The sequence below is a fragment of the Cyprinodon variegatus genome, unplaced genomic scaffold, assembly GCF_000732505.1.
Source record: "Cyprinodon variegatus isolate N-32 unplaced genomic scaffold, C_variegatus-1.0 Scaffold668, whole genome shotgun sequence".
In the NCBI taxonomy this organism is placed as follows: Eukaryota; Metazoa; Chordata; class Actinopteri; order Cyprinodontiformes; family Cyprinodontidae; genus Cyprinodon; species Cyprinodon variegatus.
In genome coordinates, this window is record NW_015151121.1 from 74,674 (window position 1) to 97,800 (window position 23,127).

The 23,127-nt window shown below is 35.8% G+C and overlaps 1 protein-coding gene across 2 annotated transcripts in view; it reads left to right on the top strand.

The window, feature by feature from the left end:
• LOC107097061 (calcium-binding protein 8) overlaps window positions 1-23,127 on the top strand; it is a 102,873-nt gene that overhangs the window by 41,822 nt on the left and 37,924 nt on the right. For both annotated transcript variants that reach the window (XM_015394039.1, XM_015394038.1), the window contains exons 3-4: window positions 5,565-5,708; window positions 14,536-14,648. In XM_015394039.1, coding sequence (XP_015249525.1) covers window positions 5,565-5,708; window positions 14,536-14,648 — 257 coding nt within the window. The remainder of the gene's footprint in view (window positions 1-5,564; window positions 5,709-14,535; window positions 14,649-23,127) is intronic.

Here is a 23,127-nt window from a genome sequence, read left to right on the forward strand (position 1 = left end):
CACAGATGTTCCTGTACACTATTCCAGCCACTTAGTTATTGCGCTCCATGTAAGCTTTCCCTGCTAGCATCTTACACCCCAGATTCTGTATGTCTGTGTAACAAACCTGGAATTATTTTTCCGACACCTTTCTGTATTTCCCTTAGGCACCTCTTCAGAACTCTGATATCGTGACTCTGACTCCCAAGCATGTCAATGACACTGGGTTTGGCCTTACCCTCAGGATTATCTTGCATTCTTTTTTCTGCTCAGTTGTGATCTCCTGCCTGTCCTCTGAGCTCTTGGGTATCAGCGTCTGGGACTCTCTGGGCGGCGCCCACAGCATTTTGTTGGCAGCAGATGCATTATCATCCTCCCTCCGCCAGGTAGACGTGGCCACTAACCTGCTGTCTTCTCCTGCAGAGGTTCCTGCTGTAGACACGGATGCTGTTCACTGCAGCTCTGTTTCTAATATACTTTTTGAGAAATCTATGTCTCTGCCTCAAATACTGCGTCCAATCCTTCTTAGCCTGATATATACTGTATATTGTACAAGAAGGAGACATTTACAACATATAAAAATTGTAGGCTATAAGTATTCACCGATTTAAAAAAGTGCAAGAATAATGATGAAATAAACATAGCAGGTACTGTATGCAACCACCTGTTGAGTTTGTTAGAATCAGTGATGACTGAAAAATCCAACAACGGCTGGGAAGAAGAGACTTTGTGCTTGCGCTACTTTGAGCTTTGATTGTGCAGATAAAGATAAAGGGTGACTTGTTCTTGTTTGATTCAGCTGAGGCACTTTGGTTTGTAGTAAAATGTTTTTAATATGACTTTGACATTTTTGAATGCTTTTTTTCTTAGAAAAAATTGGAAATGGCACTTTGACTTTTTAGAGATGTGAAAAAGCAAAGGCGTCATTGCTGTTTACACCATCATATGTTTGTTGACCAGTGTCACACCTGACATGGCTTCCTTTATTATAACATATAGTAAAACAAACAGTGTGAACATATATGTGTGTGTACAGCTGTTTTTTGGCAGATTGACATAGCATAATAAGCTCATCCTGTTTTACAGCAGAGCAGCTGACTGGTTAGGCTGTAAGGTGTTTATAGTGTTTGCCAGATGGACCACAGGCTTTTGCCTGTGCCTTTAAATGAGATGAAGCAGACAGTGATCAGAGTCCTAAAGCTGCATGGGGAATTGTGGGGTATTCTTTTTTGTAAGGCTGAGTACCAGTGATCCAGTATGTTTTTGTCTCTGATGGGACACTGCATGCTGTTTATATGTTGGCAGTACATCATCTAAATACCCCCTTTGAAGCTAATCTGCCCATTCCCCTGTGACCTAAGACTTAAATAGGGCTTTTTTTTTATCAAAAGATTGTACTATCCTGCATAATTTCTCTTTTTGAAGCATTCTTTGTAAAACATTTATTGCAAATCTATTTTTAAAATCCATTTATCCCTGGATAAATCCCTTTATTCATGGACTTGCAGCTCTGCAACACCAAACCATCCTTCATTAGGTTTGCCGACTTAATTAGAAACATACTGAACTTTTTTAAACACCTGCGTTTAAATACCTGCTTTACATTTGCATAGCTTCGGGTTTATGACTCTTTTGCCACTCTTTCAGTTTAAAAAAAACATCTTATGAAGCAATGTTGTTAGTGGGTTATGTCAGCTTATTTTATTTTATATGTAGAAGGAGACTGAATTGTATTTCAGCAAATATATTATATTAAATATATGCAGTATATTTAGCTGAATAAATAGTTTGCCTGTTGATTTTTAAAAGCCCTGAGCTGGAGGTGCTGTGCCTTTCCAGTTGGTCGATGTAAACTGTCCTATTTTTTAAGGTGAAAGGGATTAAAAGGATGCTGTAAACCTGAGGGAATGCTGCGCCAAGTAAACAAGGTTCCACCAGGGAGGTTCAGCCTGGTTGTCTCTGATATAAGCCAACCTCTCTGCAATCAGAGACAATCCTGGGCTCTTTCTGCTCTGCTCCACTTTGGTGAATTGTTTGGATTTCGATGAGCTGCTTACATTAATAGTGTGTGGTTTTGGTAGCATTATGGAAGAATTTTAATGCGTATTTTTGCCATTTATTGTAATTGCATGTTTTCCTGTCTTTTTAATTGTTTGTTTTTGACCAGCAGAGTTATTTATTGACATTTTAAAAAAAAAAGATTTATTAAAAAGATAAGAAAAGGTAAACATAGCATATAGCATATAGTATATGCATTAAATGCTATTGATGGTATTTTTATGATATCATGCTCAGCCAGCTTTCTTACATAGGAAGGTTTATCATTTACCATCTCTCAAAGCGTAAGAAAAGGTTGATTTAAAACGTTAAAATCTTGATGTTTATAGGCGCATAGTCATGTTATATGCCAAAAAAAATACCCAAACCATTTAATCATCATAAAATAAGGCTGTATAAACCCAGTGTCCATCCTGGTTATGTTTGGACAGTCTATTTTAAGTCCAAATACAATCTTCTGCAGCAAGTGTGATCAGTATATTCCTGTTAGTACCAAATACAAACAGGGAAAAAGCATCATGGTGAGAAAAATGAGGATAAATCAGAGGCTAAAAGTTTTTCATTGGAAATTAAACTCATAAAACTGCCACTTGAAGGTAAGTGCATTTTTGATGAGACCAGAATTGAATCTGATCTTGAGTGCTCTTCAGGATCTAAGAGCTATGACAGAAAAAAGCCCTCTTTCTTTCTTTCTTCTTCTCTCTTTTTTCCTTCCCTCCTTCCTTTCTTCCTTTGCCAATATCGGTCTTGGAATAGATGTACCAGAGCTTGATGATAGCACAACAGATTTGCTTTCAAATGTAGACCATTGTGTCTGTTTCCATAAGGTTCCGGTTGGTACTTGTTTAAGAAACTTTAATGAAAATTATTTTTGGAGTAAAGTCATATATATAGAGAGAAAGAGATAGAGACAGAAAATACTGCTTGAAGTGAGAAAATAAACACAGAAGATTTACAGTTATTTCTACAAGTCTGCTTCCACACCTGTATGAGACAAGAGGGAAAGAAAACAGAGATCATAAAAACAGCAAAAAAAAGAAGATAACAGACAACCAAAGTAAACATAAAAAAAAGCTTAGAGAGACAAAATCTATGGTGTTTACACAATATTATTCAGGGAGCCATACCGGTATATCTTTACTTGGTTTTGCTCCCATTTTTTATGAGATGAATTCAAAGATCTAAAACTTTTTCCACATACACAATAAAACCATTTCCATCAAATATTATTTACAAACCAGTCTAAATCTGTGATAGCGATCACTTCTCCTTTGCTGAGATAATCCATCCCCCCTCACAGATGTGCCATATCAACATGCGGATTAGACACCAAGATTAGTGGGCAGGTGTTTTAGTCAAGTAAAAAGTTGTCCTCCAAGAAATTAATAAAGGAAAAGTAAAAAAGTATTTGTTAGAAATGCTACTTTAGTACTGAATAACTGTTGGATTCTAACATCAGATTTAATGTTTATAAGTGATGCTGACAAACAGACTTTATGTTTAAGTTCTGGCATTCTAAAGACTCCAATACCTTAAGAATATAAATAAATGTCACAAATATAAAAGAACAAATTCATGCAGAAGACATACTTTTACAAATTTTATCTTCTCAACATAAAACTTAGAAAAGCAATCCTTACTATGAACTGTATATATATGTTAGGACAGGGTAACAGACTTCCCCATTTTAATATCTACTGTTTTCTGTATGTTTGCCTGATTTTGGAATAGTTCAAATCACTCAGAGGACAGTCAGAGATTTTACTCAAGAAGCGATAGGAGAAGCGATATTTTACAAGAATATAACTCAAGTAAAAGTAAAAAGTACAGCACCGTAAAGCTACTCCTAGAAGCTTTTCTTTTTTAAATTGTTGCTCAAGTAAATGTAGCTAATTACTAGCCACCTCTGATTACTAGTATCAGTATAAATAAAGTACAACTATCCATCGTCTAAATGCCTGTACAGTTTTAACTCTTGCTTCAGTAAATACCAATATCTATATTGTATGCCGAGCGTTCTTAGAGTCTAATCCCCCTTGGAATAAAATATTTTTTGCTTTCTTATAATGGATCTTGGACTTTTTTGCTATTTGTTTGCATCTTTGCTAGGAGGTACAAACTTAATTAGCCCTATTACGTTTTGTTTACCCATTACACACATGTAATATTGTACCTCTTTTGGTGGTTTTATGGTAGATGTAAACAAAAGCACTTTGTTTACTAACAAACTGAGCAAGAAAAAAAAGTTCAAAATAAATAGAAAATAAACCACCAGCAGGACTAATAATTTTTTTTCCCTGTTTTTTTAAAAATACAACCAGCATAAACTACTGACATTTCAATTTAAATGTATACAATGAGACCATGCCCCTATAAGGAAAGAACAAAATTTAAAGCAGGACAAGATTTTTAATAAAATGATAAACTGTACAAATTTGCAGAATAGTTGAAAGTAGCCATAATGACTGAAAAGTCTGTCTTCATAAGAGTCATAGGAGAAAAAACAAAATGATGCAGTGTAGATGAACAGAATAACGCTATTATTAACACTATTAGGTAAAATGATTATGTTTGTTTGAGCAATTCCCATCTTGTCAATCAGGTAGATGTTACTCACACTGCAAAAACGATCTAGAAATAAGCAAAGACATCTTAAAATAACTGTATCTACCATTAATTTTAGTTAGTACATAAGAGGATTTGCCAATGGAATTAGTATTTTTACACCTAAAATAAGATAATTAGAAATAAGAGACTGCTATTTTCTAATTTTAAATGTAAACTGTCCTGTTTCATTGGCAAAGTGTATCACTTACCTGCTCAATTCAAGAAAAAAAGCACATATTTTAAGAAACAGTGACTTACTTAGAAGCTTTTGCAGTACAGTGACTGCCATTAGTGAAGAAAAACCCTGATATACTGAAGGCCACGTCTTTAACGCAGACAATAAACTGAATTCCCCAAGAGAAACCTCACTCTTCTCTTCATTGTGCCATTGGATGATTACTGAGCTTAAAGGTTAAAAATGCTCTGTAAAATGAGAATCAATGGGTGGAACAGAAAAGGGAGCACAGCAAAGGTCTGCATTTGCCACGTAAAGGCACAAAAGTGATCACAGGAGATTGAGGCTGTGAAAGCAGGTGAAGAAAATAAATCAATGGCTGGAATTGATCTTGTTAACTTGAGGCAGTGGTGCAAGACCAATTGCATAACACTGTGCCCACAAAGCTCTGTCAGACAGGAGGAGAGGGAGCGAAGGACGTGAGGAGGGAGCTTTATGGATGAGGAAGGGGGGGAAGATAAAATGGCAGCTATCTTAACTAAGGGAGGTTAAAATAGTTGTAGGAAGCATTTCATTGCATTAATAGAAAGGTCACAGAATGTAGAGAGAAAAATTCAAAATAAAATAGATTGGATGAAAAGCAATCATAAAAATAACATTGATCAAAAATAGATTTTTCTTTCTATAATGTGAAGGATGGCGGTTGCTTATAGATACTGAGGGAATTTCTTGTTTGTCTTGACAGAGATCCGGGAAGCATTTAAGGTGTTGGATCGTGATGGAAATGGGTTCATTTCCAAGCAGGAGCTTGGAATGGCCATGCGGTCTCTGGGGTACATGCCCAGTGAAGTGGAGCTGGCCATCATCATGCAAAGACTAGACATGGACGGTAAGTCATGGTGTAAAAAGACTTGTCCACGTATGGGAAACAGCTTGTCATTGTACAATTTTAACATTTACAATGCGTTTGTGACTTTTGTGTTTACCCGATGTTAAATTAAGATTTATTTTATTTACTTGGCTTGAATGTTGCACCTTCTTTACTTGTACAAGAATTCAGTTTTGTGCTTTTTTCCAAACCTTTAAAAACAAACGAAAAGCCAGAAACCTTTATTATTATGCATCATATCTTTAACCTTTTAACTAAACATCAGAAAGGATGCTATCTGCAGCAGATAACAAAATTGTTTTCCTGCAGACAGTATTTGTAGAGAGGAGGTGTTCAGACCAAAACAATTCAAGATAAAATGAGAGAAAGTAATCAAATATTTTAAATTGATATTAGATTTTTAGATTGTGTTTTCACTTTAGGAATGGAAAGGCTAAACTCTTTAGGACTCAGCATTAAAGTTAAAGACATTAGACTGCATAGATCTCCTCCTGTGACTCATCCGGATCAGATTCCTCTGAGACTCAGGGAGCTCTGAGCCCCGGAGGTTCAGTCTGGTTGTGTCTTCTCTCTGCAATATAAAGTCACAGCTTCAACTATTGAAGCGTTCCCGAGATGTGATGGTGTTTTGCTGTCCTGTTTTTAAGTATTTTTTTTTATTTATTTAAATATCTTAAACTACTTGTTCCCCTTGAAAAACATTTTTTCTGCAAAATTGTGTAAAATATAACAGTACAACCTTTCTGATCTGTTATAATTCATTTAGCATTCTCTAGAATCATTTTACCTTCCACATTTCTGACTTGATTTTATGCTGATATAACTTTTTCATATTTTTCTGAGGATGCAAGGGATGCAAATAATGTTTAGAGTGAAAGTTTATGAACATTTACTGTAACTGTCCAGTCTATATGAGTTTATTACAGAAGCTCAAGCTAATAATGAGTTAGAGGAGCTCAAACCATCCATCCATTTTCTGTCAAGCTTAACCCAAGCGGAGTCGCGAGGAGTGCTGGTGCCTATCTCCAGCTGTCAATGGGTGAGAGGCGGGGTACATCCTGGACAGGTCGCCACTCCATCGCAGGAGCTCACACCAATCAAATTCAAAAATACCTTATTGATCTGAAAGAGAAATTAAATGTTGTTGAAACTCCTTCTATTGTTTCTTTAATGAGTTGCTGTAGATGCTGATGGCCTGTCTTACAGCTGCTCTGGATGAAGAGTACTCTGATGGTCCAAAATCTTCTTAATTTTATTGAGAGTTCTTTTTAAAATGTTAATCATATAGTGCCAGTTCACAATACATGGTTTATTGCACTTTACTGAGGCAGATCAATCACATCCAGACTGACTGGTAAACAGTTTTCTTTCCAAGGAAACCCAGTTAAATGCCTTGAGTCATTGACCACAGCAAATCCCTCTCTCCAAGCATGCATGCAGCAACAGTGGAGAGGAAAACTCCCTTTTGACAGGAAGAAATGTTACAGCAGAACCAAGCTCAGTGTTAAAAAGCTGGCTTTGACCAGAGAAATGAAGAAGCCATTTCTCTGCTCTTATCATGAAGCTACTATAATCTAGATATGCTATATTATATATGGCTTCAACCTATTATTCCTATCGGTGCTGAGTCCTTTTGTGTCGACACCGTCATGATTACAAGAAAATATTTAAACATTTGGGACTTGTCAAAATGTATATGATTTATTTTCTATATTTTTTAGGGAAAATTATTACTTTTTTTCTACTCCAATGTAGACATTGGATAAATAAAATAAAAAAAAACTTACTTAAACATGACCTTTAGCCTTCCATTGTAGTCCAAACAATCAATATTATTGTATCATTTACGCAAAAAAGACTGTAAGAAAAAAAAAAAAGTATATATATATATATATATATATATAATTATTATTTTTTTTAAATATACTCAAAAGCATGAGAATAAATACATATTGCCAAGACTTTCTGCAATAACAGTGACACTCCGCCCCTTCCATCCCTGCAGCTTCTCACCAGCCCAAAACAAAGAGCTTTTGCTGCTGGGTGTTTCATAATGAAAGCATGTGGAGCACATCTGGTTAAAAAAAAGAAAAAAAAAGATGCACCTTAAATATTTATAATTGAAGGAATACTGCTACCAAATAGTGAAGTAACAAAACAACAAGTATGCCTACCTACATTACTCCATTTAGTTTCGAAGGCTTTGGTGAATAATGTGGCTACTAATAACACAAGTTATACTTTAATCAGACTGAAACCTATTATTTGAGTTATTTACTTGAAGAAATAGAATGAAAAATTGTCAGAAAAAATTTGAAACTGTATTGAACAGCTGCTGAGGTATCCATGGTGTTGTGGGTTCAAGGCTTTAAAGGCTTGAATCTGAATTGTTGTGGTGTAAAAACTTTGCCAAGTCTCATAATTATGACTTGTTGTTGGCACCTCTGAATAAGGGAGAGGAAACAAACAATACTGGGCAGCTTAAGAATAAAATTCCAACCACCGGATCCTTGTTTAAACTGTAAAAAGTACATTTTGTATATCAGATATTTATTTTGCAAAAAAGAAATTTTTATATTAAAATCCCCATGTCATCAATATGTACATTTTATTCATACCAATATAAGATTGACAAGCAAATTGATGAACAAAGTGGAAAACTAAACATAAGCTGTGATAATGAAATTATATTATTGCAGGAATGAATAAAATGTATATACTTACAGTACATAGAGGATTTGAATACTAATACTTTGTAACACAGTTTTGCCAAACAGGAAACTGATGATTTGGAATGTACTGAGGTCTCAGTTACTTCTTACAGTCTCTGCTTTAACCAGGAAGTAAGATATAAAAAGTCATATAATACTGTGATTAATCATACTTTCTTTCTTAACAGGAAATGACCTGTTCCTCTAAAGATTGTTTCTGTGTTAAAAAGAATAGTATTGAGTAAATGGCTGTAGCAATGATCATTTTTGATTTATTTGTTTTTTGATTAATCAGAAAAAAAAATACAGATCAGTAAATAGGTCTTCAGTTAAATTAAATTATTCTTAAGATTAAAAAAAAACATTTGAGCAATGTGTCAACCATATTACCTTCTGAATTCCTGCTATTTAATCCAAATGCATGCATAGTTCTTTTCTTTTCATTTCATTTCATACATTATTATCCTTCATTATTTATAAAGCTAATAAAAAGTAGAGTACATTTTAAATTTATGAAACTAATTTTGAGGTCTAAGTTCCTGCTGTCTTTCAGCAGAGTTCGGAAAAAGTTCGCTTGCAGTTTTTTTTAATTTAAGGCTCAGTTTTTCAATTATAATTAGGAAGTGATCAAATAAAGGCTGCATTACAGAGTAGATGGATTTTAGCAGATGACTGGAATTGGATGTTGACCAGATGAGGAGCAGTGAACATTTGACCCTGATTATTCCAGCATATATTGATGGTTATTAGTTGTGCCAAGTCGCATGAGCTCATTATGACCTTCATGACAACATGCACGCTCTGTGTTTCTTTTATTGGATTTTCAGAGCTGCCTCATTGTACCTCCTGGCCTCTTTTTAAAGCGAATCTGAGTGACCGTAATAATATGATCACAATTTCACATCAGTAATAATTCATTTGTTCTGTTTCTGGAACATATGCTGGAAAAAAGTCGAAAGCGGGTGGCTTTGACTGTGACGGATACAGAAAGTGACTCAGTTACTTTGTGTCGAACGTTGAGCTGTCACAAACTGTGCCTACAAAATGAAAGCAAACATGCTTCCATGATTTTCACAAAGAAAAGAAATCAAAAAGGTTTGAACTGATTTCACAGCACTGGTTCGTTCTGTTCAGTGTTTGTGATTCTTTTCAAAACTTTTCTTTTCTTTTAAACAACTATAGCCATTTTTTTTATTCTCTATTCATATAATAACAGTAAGATGCTGTGCTGTGGCTAATACCTGCATGTAGGGATTATATCTGAGCATTCATATGGCCAGGAAGAGAGCTATTTTAGTCATTATTATATTATTCATATCAGAAGAACTCAGACTAACGTCACCCACTGGTGTTGGGAGTACAATCCTATCTCAGGGATCAGATCAGAGTTAAACAAACATGGCGATCTTTCAGCTGCATTTCGTTATACTGTCCTAGGGAAAGTATTTGGACCCAACATCATATTTATTTATTTTTACATTTGATCAAATTACAGCTACAGATTCAGGGAATTTTCTTATGGATTTGACCAGATAGAGTGACACATATTTAGGTCCCTGCTTGGTCAATTCTAATGAAGATCTGAGCTCTGTGTGCTGATTCAGCCCAGTTTCTAACAGGTTTTCTTCAATGTTTGTTCTGATTTATACATCTTTCTTCCTCACAACTTTGGCCAATTCCTCAGTTCTGGTAAATAAAAGTACCCGCTGTATAGTACGGCCAGTTTGATGTAAAACTCTGGTTTTCACAATGCATAGCATTTTATATGTGAGCGAAAAGTGTTGGTTTGAGTCGCTTGAACCACGTACATTCCCCATTGTACGTGGTTCAAGCGACTCAAACCAACATAGGGTGAATGATACATTTACACACTGTCTTTTCAGCTCTTCCATTAGCCTTTCTACTTCTCTGACAAATGCTCTCCTCAACAATACGTATTTTAAATGGACATGCTTTACTTGGTAGGTGGATATGATGATGGATAGAGCAGTCCAACGCGAAATATAAATATAAAATAATATGTCCCCCAGATAAAAATATCTGGGGGACAGTGATTCGCCTAAATGTTAAGAATGCTGGCATAACATAAAGAATAAAGAATAAATTATGAACAGTTTAGTTGTGCCTTCAATTCGTTGCCCATAGGAAAACGTTACTTGGATATAACCTAAAGGAATATCTTCAGAACGGCTCCAAATGACACAAAACTCATATGGGTGAGTAGAACATGATGTAATAACATAAAATCAAGGGCCCAATGTAAAAAAAGGCATTCCCCTTTAAACCTAACCCTCCCTTTAAACTAATCCTCACCCTGACCTGTCTTCTGTGCTTTTTGTCTTAAAGTTTCTGATTATTTTCTTTTCTTCAACCTGGTGCATTTCATACAGTTCAGGGTAAACTTCAAAGACTGTTGGTTTCTTGTATCCTGCTTCTTTTGTATTCAAAGCTGAAGCACATCTTTTCTTATATTTATGCCACTCACCAAGTCTACCTTCTGTCATCCTCCTCCTATTTGACCTTTTGACCTGTGTTTTTCCTGCTGTTTATGTATGAAGTAGAGTCATAATTTACGAGCTAACCTTGAAAATCAGCACAGATGTGCTGTAAACTGCAAGTTGTTTTATCAACACCTTGATTTTGACAGAGAACCCCATCTCATTGAAATATGATTAAAAAGGAAATCTAAAGGAGCAATGAAAAAAGGCTGACACAATTATAATTAAAATTTAGTTTTACTTAATAATAATTTAGTATCAGCAGTCAAGCTTCCTCGGCTTTTAGGACACATTATCCGAACAGTCACAAGATCAGAAATAAAGTCTTAAAATGTACATTGAATTAGCTGTTTTGGAAGCTGAAAGTGTTTTTTCATTGTAAAGTAAAATATGCAAAGCAGAGGTGCTGCATTTGGGACTCCCATTAGTTTTCCTCCATTTCTAGGCCTGTACTCCGTCCTGTGTGGTCATTTCTGACCAGTGAGAGCAATGATCGTCCAAATTGTAGGCTTTGTTTTGAGTTATCATTGACTTGCAAAGGGTTAAATTTGAAAACAAATTGCAAACCTAACAAAAAAAAATAAAGCCCGCTGTTGGTCCGAACCAAACAAGCAACGGACTTCGGTGGTCTGGCTAAACCGTAAGTTTAGAGCACATTAAAAAAAAAGTGGATTAACCCCTAAACTTTTCACCCCCTCATAAAAGACAAATAATGAATGAAAGAGAATGTGTATAAACCATGGCAAAGCATAATCTAACATTAAAGCAAGTAATCTAACATAAAGCAAGTTACAAGCTTATTGACAGTGATATTTTCATAGAGTCAATGTTTTCATTCAGAGCTTAAAAGCAAGAGAAGACTGATTTATACAAAGACATGTTTAATGTTTTAATGTCTGTTAATGTCTGTTTAATGTTTTAATGTCTGTATAACAGTAGCAGATACTTTTTGTGGCAGGGTACCTGCCACAAAAAGATCTGGAGACCGTAATCCATGCTTTTATCAATACAAGATTGAATTACTGCAACTCTTTATATGCTGGCCTGGACCACTCACTTTTACACCGTCTGCAGTTGGTACAAAAGTCTCCTTACTGGCACATGTAAACGTGACCACATATCACCAGTTCTAGCCTCACTGCACTGGCTCCCAGTTGTTTTTAGGATAGATTTTAAAATTTTATTGTTTGTTTTTAAAGCTCTTAATGGTCTGGCCCCCCAGTATTTGACTGAGCTTCTCCAAATTCATTCCCCGGCCAGAACACTGAGATCCTCTAATCAGCTGCTACTGGCGATGCCTAAAACCAGACTTAAAACTAAAGGTGATTGTGCCTTTATGGCAGCGGCACAGAGACTCTGGAATAACTTGCCTTGGCATGTTAGCTCAGCAGGCTCCTTTGAGGTTTTCAAATCCTCTTTAAAATCACATTTCTTCTCCCTGGCTTTTAATCATGTCTAAGTGGACATTTGGCAAAATTTTATTTTAAATTTTATTTTAAATTTTATTTTATTCTAAAATGTATTTTAAATGAAACATTTATCTTATTCTATTTTTATGTGTTTATGTATTTTAGCCTTTAGCTTTTATCTTATGTTCCTTAACTGTGATTGCTGTACAGCACTTTGGTCAACCCCGGTTGTTTTAAATGTGCTTTAGAAATAAAGTTTGAGTTGAGTTGAGTTGAGATAAAGTAAAAACAAACCGCAGAGAGCTGACTACATTTAGGCAGTGTCAATGATATATATAGCCTTGATTCAGAAATCTGTACATTATCAGCATTTAGACAAGTGTTAGCTGCCTGGTCTGAAAAAGGTAGAAGCTTTGACTTTGAGATGATTGACAAGCGTGCTAATCATGCAGAAATGCTTGGAATCACAATCAAACTGAAAACAGCTTCATTCTATTCAGTATGAAGTAATTTGCATATTTTTTCAGCAATACTATTGCAGTACAGTCATTGCCTTTACAGTGCGGGTAAATGAAAAAAAGCAACACCTATTGAATGTTGTTAAACATTCAAGCTGTTAGACAGGCTGCGGACTGCAGCTAAGATGCTCTTTGAATTTTGGTAGATGATTTTATTTTGTAACAGTACGAGTAAAAGTGTTTAGCTATGGTTGTATTTTTTTTTCCCACCGGCACTACTACATTTTTAACAGTAGTGGCAGCAGCACATCTGTGAGATGAAGTGGTACCAGTTAAATATCTTGGAGGCAGATTTGTAGTTTAACCTCTATTTGTTCCAGAAAAAGTCATAAATCCTTCAGCAGTGACAGGAAAACCATTACGAGAACGTGTGGAAAGTCTGCACCATATTATTTGCACATCAGTGAAGTTATGATTATGTAGTTCATTCGGTAAAGTTGATATGTTGTTTAGTTTTTTGGTTTTTTCACTTATGTGTTTTTTTAAATCATTTTGTTTATTTCATATTTTTATCAATCTTTAACCCATATTTTGATTAAATGAACAGTAGATCCATATAAAGGGGTTCCATTCGTCATATCCCAGCGTTCTCCAAGTTATTTACATACGGTTTCTGACTCCACTCGTCTGAATATGCCTAAATCCATGTTTATCTTTATATATATACACACATATATATATATATATATAAAACTTTGAAAGGACAATGTGATCATAATGGGAAGTTGGAAGTTGTCTCTTTTTTATTTCCTTTTTATCAACATTAAAATAATAACAAACTCATAGTTAACATTTGTGTAACTTTAGTAATCATTATTATTTTATCTTAAAGCACTATAAACAATTTTTGCTTTCCTATTTAACAAAATGTTTTATTAGCTTTACATTTTTTTTTTTACTTGAGACACTATGAAACTGAGATCAATATGTTTTTTTCTTAATTTTGAAAACACCAAATACTGTATTCTTGTTTTGTTTTGCCCGCTATCAGTTTGATTATAGCTTACAGCAGATTTATTAAATGGTTATTAACCTAATCTACTTTTGTCTTAGGATTATATTATAGTTATTCAAATAACCTATTATTCCAGGTAAGAGTTCTGAGTAACTTTTACTGAAAAGGAGACTTTTTGGTAAAAACTTACTAAACTGACCTGAATTGATGCCAAAGAGACGCTGCTCAGGCAGAGTGTTCTTATATGGTTGGTTAGAGCTGTGCGTCCTGCACAGCATTTCAGATATACTGTGACACTGTGACCACCTCCATTTACAACTCAAAGGTGTAACAGCTGTGCATCATCCTCAAGTATCTGACCATTTCACACATCACTAGACACAATGATGGAAAACCAGATGTATTCCTCATGAGGAAGGGAATTAAACCTTTACTCTACCAAAACATGATCATCAGCCACATCACTGGATTATTAGTTTCAACTTCATACAGATGCTTGATGCTGTTTTTGTTTCAGAAACCAGTCCCTGCCTTATATAAGTTGAAGTGATTCATATCCTCCTAATCCAGTGAAAGTGAGCAGCTTTTTATCTCATCTCTATTAAGGTTTTTTTTTTAATGTTGGGGTTTCAGGGATTCACTGATGACTTTATTAATTTTCAGGACTTATGGGTTTCCAACATTTATAAACAAGACGTTGATCTCATCACCATTTCCCCTTCTTCTCCTGTTCCAGGTGATGGACAGGTTGATTTTGAGGAATTCATGACGATTCTTGGTCCAAAGCTCCTGTCATCTGAAACGAGGGAAGGTTTCCTGGGGAACACAATAGATACCATCTTCTGGCAGGTAAATGTCCTATTTGAAAATTTTTTTTTTTGGCTTTGGTTATGATTTAATCAGTTTGTTCATCTCTGAAGGGTTGGATGTATTGACACATTTGAAATATAAGAAAAAATTGATCTGAAGATGATGATAAAGAGGATTATTTTGTTGGATTCGAAGACAGAATTTGCAGCTTCAAATAAATAGAAGCAACGACCATAAAATCTTTTCTTTCTCTCATAGTGGCATAATGTGTGAAACTATCTTGGAGAACATAAAATTAATCATTCAGAAATCAGGGAAGGAGCAGGCAGAATTAGAAGAAATTAAACATGTTTTCGTGGAAAGCTCATAAGTTTTGACAACAATGATGCTTCTAATGAAATCCTCTTCTGAACAAAAAACCTCCTATGGAGGAGGGGTAAGTCTTTCTTCTATAACTACATCAGCAGTTTCACCGGGTTCACTCTTTTACTCCAACAAACAGATGCATTTTGCCTTGTCTGATAAATGTATGCCTTAGAGCCCTCAAGGACTTCGCTCAAGTCTAAAGCAAATTTAGATTGGGGGAAATGAACTACATTGCATGATTCATCATTATTATAGATATAATTAAATCACAAATGATAACTTTCATGATATGTTGAAGATTAGGTTTCTGTTTGTATTTTAGCCGCTGAATCTTAAAACAATACTATTGTGATGTGCAACATCTTTAGGTGCTTGTTTTCTTGCTTGTTTAAAGCTAGCAGTGCTTTGCTAAATGATTTATACCTCTTGAACTTCCCTGCACTTCATCGTCTGTTGCTATCAAGTATTGCATACTTGTGAAATGGAGGGAAAATCGTTTACAAACCTTTTTACAATACAATTTTGTGTTGGGATTTTTTTATTTATTCCCTGTTTCTCTTATGACCTTCAATAAAATCCCAAATAAACAACTGAATTCAGAGGACAGTATAAATCCTGCTGGTCCTTGAAGACTTCAGGCTAGAGAGGATAAAGCATCATGAAAACCTAGAGCTCTGCAGACAGGTCAGGGAAGATTTGGAGACGTTTAAAGCAGAGCTTGGTTACAAATCAAAATGTAAACCTTTGAACATTTCAGAGTCTGCAATGGTTATTCTATGCATTCTTCAAATCTGTTATTATTCTAATCTTTTATTTCCTGGTTTTGTCCTAGTTTACCTTTTGTGTTTTTTTTTCTTTTCCAAGTTCAGATCAAAGCTTTTTCATTAATTATCACTATCTTGTTAGAGTCCAGACATAAATCCAACTCAGATACTAAGACTTGAATATTGATGTCCATAGACCTTTTCTATCCAAGCTGATTTTCAGACGTGTGTGATTTCAGCTGCAAGGCATCTATTTATATTTTAAGGCCCCCTAAGGAATTATGAATTCAATGGGCAAATAATCCTGACATCTAAAATCCATCTATCCATCCATTTTCTGACACGCTTTACCCCAAACGGGATCGCGAGAAATCTAAAATCAAAAACAGCTAAAACTTAAAAACAGCAGTTGTGTTTTGTATAGATATTATGCCAAATTAGTATTGTATCATATGCAGAGTTTGAGTATTGATACTCTTCCGGGTGTCAATATTTCTGACAACCCTATTACTCATAGCCTGCACTCTCTCTGTGACTGTTGCATCTGCAGATGCAAACAACTAAAGAAAGATTACTATACTCAAATTTCTTACACTGATGTCACAAATTAATTTGCAACCGGAAAGCTAGAAAGCAATATAAGGTAAAATGTTTAGCAGAAAGGCAAATAATTTTTTGAATAGAGCCTTTATGTTTGACAATATTGAAATACAGTGTATTTACAGAGCTTTAACAACTAATTACTAAACTTTAAATTTTGTTTTTTAAAGAAAACCTGTGCAAGTTTTGACCCAACTATTAGCTTAAATTCTGATATATGAAAGGATTTTTAGTTTAGGTCAATATACTGTACAGAACCTGGTGCATATTAACTCAACTATCAATAAAAAGGCCATAGAATAAATCTTAAAATTTACAATAAACATTGCTTAAAGGTAAATGAATAATTATGCCCAAAACCAATCATTTAGAGCACAAAATAACATTTATTTAGCAGAGTTTTCAATAGGCTTGTTAAAAATCAAGCACTATTCCAGTGAAAGTCCCCATGTAAGAGCTGTTTTGATTTTTCAGCATGATTTCAATACAACAACAATATAATGTTGTAGTAAGTTCTTTAAAATCTAATTTCAATGTGTGCATGGAGAGAATATGTGTGTGCAGTCTCATTCATCTTCATCACAACAATCACAATTGCCACTCAGGTCTGTCCTACATGCAAGTAGAACTGTGAGATCTCTGGAAAAAAATATCCCGCCTGCAGTTCTATACGCTCCTTCTGGATTTTCAAATGTCCTTATAACACAAAAGAAGTAAATGAATGGCAAAATAATAGAGCAGAACAAAATCTCAGAATGTTGGTGCTAAATTGCAGTGTTCTAAAGTGCAGTACAGTGGTTTAAAGAATATGATTGACTTGTGAACTCCCTGTGATAGCTATCAAGAATTGAATAGAAAAGGTATAAAGATCTAAGCCTTTCTATTCAGCCAGCAGGGACAGGAGTATGCAAACCATTCAAAATACCTTACCTGTGGCTGGTTGCTGCTTTAGGACCCAAGCTTTAACATGAACCAATATTTTGAAAACTTTACAGCATCTTGATAATGAAAAAAACATCTTCTCAATGATTGTACAATACAGTGTTGACTTTTTCATATACTTTCAGCTGGACTGTGTTTGCATTTGATGCTTTAGCCAAGGCTCTGACAAAGGCTTGGCACGTGCAGTCAAAAGTGGTGCTTTAGAGTTCAAGGTATCAGTGCAGAGGGAAAGGGAAGTTCACTGATGCACTTTGAATCTCAGTATCAATAGATAAAATGATTTCCTATATTAAACAAGCATATATTCTGTATCTGCAACTTTAATCTCTATCTGTATATTTCTTCCTATGATAAATTGAGTCTATGAGGTTGCTCTTAAATTCAAAAACTTAATTCTTGAATTTCTGCCTGGATACATTAAATCAAAGTTATTCTCTTCACTTCTACTGCCTCACTGTGTCTCAAAAAGGTTATGGACTGAAATTAGGAAGCAGTCTATACAATATGTTTATCCATCTAACAGTAATCAGTTATAGAGTGTATCCTGAAGCTAGTCACTCTGAAGACTTAAACAGAATTTAAGGGATTTCTAAAAGAGGAAAAAAAAACGCTTTAGTTCCTTATGAAACTTATCTTTTTGTGTGAAATTAACATAAGTTCAATTAAGTAAAAAAAAAAAAAAGAAATATATACAGCCAGGAAACACTAAGTCGATGAGGCTATGAAATATATACCATAAATGCCTTTGGGTTACTACATGTAATATTCTGTATTGGTGCACAGAGTCATGAAAAGATCTGAACACTCAGTGACAATCTGTGCTTTTCTTTATTTTTAAATATGGAAATTTAATTATGAATTTTGAAATTTGGGGAATATTAATAAGTAATGAATGGACAGAAATGTCAAGCCCAAGCGAGTACTAAGGACCTGCTCGGAATGTCTGGTGAAGCCCTCATTCAGGGACATATTCATTTCCCACCTCTGGAGGGAGAATTTCCCAAATCCTGGAAGAAGTGGGGGAAATGTAAGCCCCATTTACACTACCTTATTGAGACTGTGCCAAGATCGGTCTGAGCATGGAAACTGAGTTAACTGTTGAGTGTAAATGGCATGCACAACTGAACCGGTCCGCACCAGACACAACCGAACTGTGCTAAACTGGTATTAGTTCACCAGTAGGGCTCAGAGCGGTTCAGTTCTGGCTGGGTTCTCAGATAACAAAGAGAGCATCAGCAGACTGCGTCATCTCTTTACAGTCAGCCCCTTTAATCATGAAATTTCAGACATTCATAAAAATACTAGCTTCCCTACCGTGCTGCATTATTTCCAGTGATGATTCTGCTTAGCAGCGTAATGAGTCTCAACATCTGTTGTTGTTTCCTTCATCTGTAAGCCCTGACTAGACTGTTGTTTGTCGTATCCACTTCCCAAAAGCCGACTCTGACAAGTCAATTAACCAAAGGCTGCCTTCTTCACCTGATTCTCCACTAACTTCCTCAATGTTATATGCGCTGCCATGTTGATTTGTTTGTTTACCTCTAGAGAGCAGTAGTACCGTAGATCATCACTAGGAGGAGAGGAAACGTGCTAGGTTAGTGTGTAAATGGTCGTAAGGAACCGAGCTTGGCGTGGTTAACTGATCCAAGCTCGGCACGGATTGGTTTTTACAGGGTAGTGTAAATGGGGATGTAGTGCGAGGACATGTTCATTGCCTCTATTGTTGATGCGGCAGCTTTTAAGCTGCGGTTGTATTTATTGTTAGGCCAAACTTGCTGCTGCATAGGTGGTCAACATGGAAAAACTTGGGTGTAAGAGGAATTTGGTCTGAGACCATTGAGAGAAAAATGCATTAAGCCTCTGTAGAGAATCAGTGAGGCTCAAAGTGAATTTGGCAAACTGTCTGGGAAGAGGGGGAAGCAGTGTTTTTAAAAAATGTCTTTAGCCGCAGTGGGGAGCTGCTGTCCCTAAATAAGGAAAATGTGGAATGAATACTTTGAGGATCTCCTCAAGCCAGGTGACACACATTGTCTGGTCTCTGTACAAGTTGAGCAGGAGTTTGTTCCGCATTGATGTTCCCGATGCATGTTGGACTCCATACAGGCCCCCTGTCCACAGTCCTCTCCATAACCTTTATGGACAGGATTTCTGGGCACAGTCAAGGAAGAGATGTGTGGTTTAGGAAGCAGCAGATTTTGTCCCTGCATTTTGCAGATGACATGGTTCTGCTGGATACCTCCTCCCAAGACCTATAACACTGCACTGGAGCAGTTTACAGCAAATTGTAAAGTGGTCTTGATGAGGATTAGCTCCTCCAAATCCAAGGCTATTATTCTTGACCAGAAAAAGGCGGCGTCTTCCATTCAGATTGGAGGAAAGTTCCTGAATCAAGTGAAGAAGTTCAAGTATCTCGGGGTCCTATGAAGGGAGAATGGAGTAGGAGACTGATAAAGTGAACAGTGTAAGAAACACAGCACCTTTCTGTTGTGGTCAAGAGAGTGCTGAGACAAAAGGCAAAGTTTTCAATTGACCGGTTGGTCTACATACCTACTCTCACCTATGGTCATGAAATCGGGATCATGCTCACAAGAACAGATCCCCAGATACTAGCGGCTTAAATGACCTTTGATGGCTGGGCTCTGTCTTAGAGATAAAGCAGGGAGCTCAGTCATCCAAGAGAGGTTCGGAGTAGAGCCGCACCTCCTCCACATGTAGAGAGCAGAGGTTGCTTGGACATCTTTTTCAAATGCCTCCTGATACTTCCATCAGGAGGTGTTTTAGACACGCCCCACCTGGAGGAGGTCCATGAGACGACCCAGGACTACGAAACCGCATGGAAGTGAGCCATTGGAAATATTATTAAAGGCTGAGTTGGCTACATATTCCTAATTTAAAGATATTTAACCAAGACCAATAAAACTGTTGTATATTTAAAGTAATTTAGCAGATTTAAGCTTTCTACAGTACAACCTGAAAACTAGGAGTCTTGAAACCGTGTAATTAATCCTTATTATTTCTGTCCTTAAAAGTAATATCTTTTAATATGGAAAATTGAATTGGATGTGCATAATTTTTTGCATTTAGATGGAGTGACTCTGTGTAGCCCTCAAATAATCAACTCGTTAAAGAACTACTGTTAAAATTGTCTCAATCTAAAGTCTGGCAAAAACAAGCCAACAAACAAAAAAAAAGATACTGAATCTCAATCCTGTCTTGGTTCTAAACCTTGGATGAGGGAAACTTACATTTTGTCCTTGCAGGGAGATTTTCTCATCCCAGTAATATCAGTTGAAGTGTCACATCCTCACCAGCTGGGGTGATGGGTAGTGATTCACTCACTCATACACATTTGCACACATTTTCATCTTGCTAGAGGACCATGTGTTGACTTCGATTGATAATCAGTCATTTTCAACCATTTTCTATGCCTTAACCTTGATAACAACCCTAACCTAACCGTTACCAGTGCATACTTACCTCTAATCCGGACCTAAATTCAATTCACACCTTATTTCAAAACTCTGGTTAGAAAAAAAAACATGAGGTGAGGACCAGCAAAGAGCCCTCACTTTGGTACAAACAGTCCTCAGTTTGACAGAAATAAAAAACCCAACAACAAATAATCTGATGCCAAAGCATGAGCACACACATACACAAACCTTTAAACACAATTAGATTTGCCCTGAAAGAGTTTTTGAAAGTGTCTAATCATCTCCTTAGCTGGTTTACAATAACATTTTTCTGTTCTTTGTTTAGCTAATCCCCAGCCACATAATTAACAAAATGTTGTATAATTGAATTTGGAGTAGTAAACAGATGGCCTCCCCTGATAAATTGAGAAATACTGTTTATGTTTCGCACTGTAAATTCTTAGGGGCCTTTTGTTGTTTTGTATACTCTTCAACATTTCTTTTATCACGAGAACACATTATTTTAGGTTATATTGCCAATCTTTCTTTCCCACTTTTCTTTTTGAAGGAGAGCTTTTTATCCTTTAAGGACACAGTTACAGTTTGTTCACTCTTGTCGACTAAGAGCCATTTAATGATAACAGTTGGTTCGGTTTGGTAATAATAGGGTTGATGAGGTCACAGACGTCTAAATTATTTTTAGGTTATTTGGTTTCTTCTCTCAGAAAAAACAAACAAAACAAACAAACTCAAGTCGGGACAACCAAATACTTGATGCTATGGCTGTTCTACAGTAAGGCTATGTTCCATGTTATTAGAAAACATGGACATTTTGATTCTATCAGTAATATGTTTCTGGTTAATATTTAAGATAAAAGCTTTTTACAAAAGATAGTTTAAAGTTGCATAGGGCTTCATGCTTCGATCAGTGTGTTCAAGGGCAGCTGAGGCTACAGTTTAGCTTGCCACCATCACTGTGTGAATGTGTGAATAGGTTAATGACTGAATGTAGGCCTAAGGTAAATAAGTACAGGTCTTTTACCATTTATCCCTTTAACACCAAGTGTATCATACTTGATACATGATTTTTGAGACCTGGACATCATAGGAGTAATATTTTTATTCTTGAAAAACGTTACTTACACAATCAAACAAACACAGTGAACTGAAAATCCATAGTAAATTGCACAAAAATGTCTTATGTATTACAAGTGGTATAAAATACTTATTTAATTTAAATTATTCAAATGGAAGTTTTTTTTTCATCTGTCAGAATGTTCAGTCACAGTTCTACTTTAAAAATTAGTTTTTCTGATAAATTTCACCCTGCCACATTTCGAAGTGCATCCAAAGTGTTATCATTGGCTGCAAGCCGATATATGCCAAAATTTCTGTTTTAACAAACATATGAGAATCCACCTTCTACAGCTCCATCTTAAATTGTTTGGGTCCGACAAAAAAGACAAAAACAACAAAACAAAAAAACAGGTGGGCCAATAACATTTCAATATTTTGGTTTGTGGCAGGACATATAGCGATGATGGATATAAGAGCTGCCAAGTATACAACCAAGCCAGAATAATAATAATCATAGCACAGTAGCAGGATGTACGCATCGCTGATGCTATCACATCTGTTTTGTCACAATTCACTTTTGTCACAATTTCATCTTTAAAACAGGAACAACAATAAAGTTAAAGCATACATTGTTGTAGTTTCTCCTCACATCTGCTAATATTTCATTTGGTGCCATGATTGGCTAAAATCAAACTTTGGTAGGTGGGCTCCAGGTGTCACTTCTCCCAGTTAGCTCAAAAGGTTCTCCTGGATGTTTTTTTCTTTCCCCGACCAGATTTGATGGGAGCAGTCCAAAATGTATGTGTAGAACTAAACCTGAGCTCTACACATTATCAATCAGACCATTATGTCTGTTTTCATAAGGTTCCAGTTGGTACTTCTATAAGAAACTTTATTGAAAATTATTTTCGGAGTAAAGTCATACACAGGGAGAGAAAGAGGTAGAGACAAGAAATGCCGCATGAAGGGAGAAAATAAAACAAAACAGCAAAAATCGTCAACACAGAAGATTTACAATAACTCCTAGAAGTCTGCTTCCACGCCTGTATGAGATAAGAGGGAAAGAAAACAGAGATAATAAAAACTGCAGAAAGAAGATAGCACACAACCAAAGTAAACATAAAAAAAAGCTTAGAGAGCAGCAGATATCCCTTAGATATCCAAGGCAAAATCTATGCTGTTTACACAATATTATTCAGGGTGACATATATATTTACTGTAGCTGCAGCTTAGTATTTAGTATGAGTGTGTATCTGTAAACACCTGGGAACCAAATTACTGTGGTATGTATGCAAAAGGGCTCAGTCCCTGAGGGGCCGGACCCCAAAGGGCATAGTGCAGAGGTCCAAAGGGGCTGCA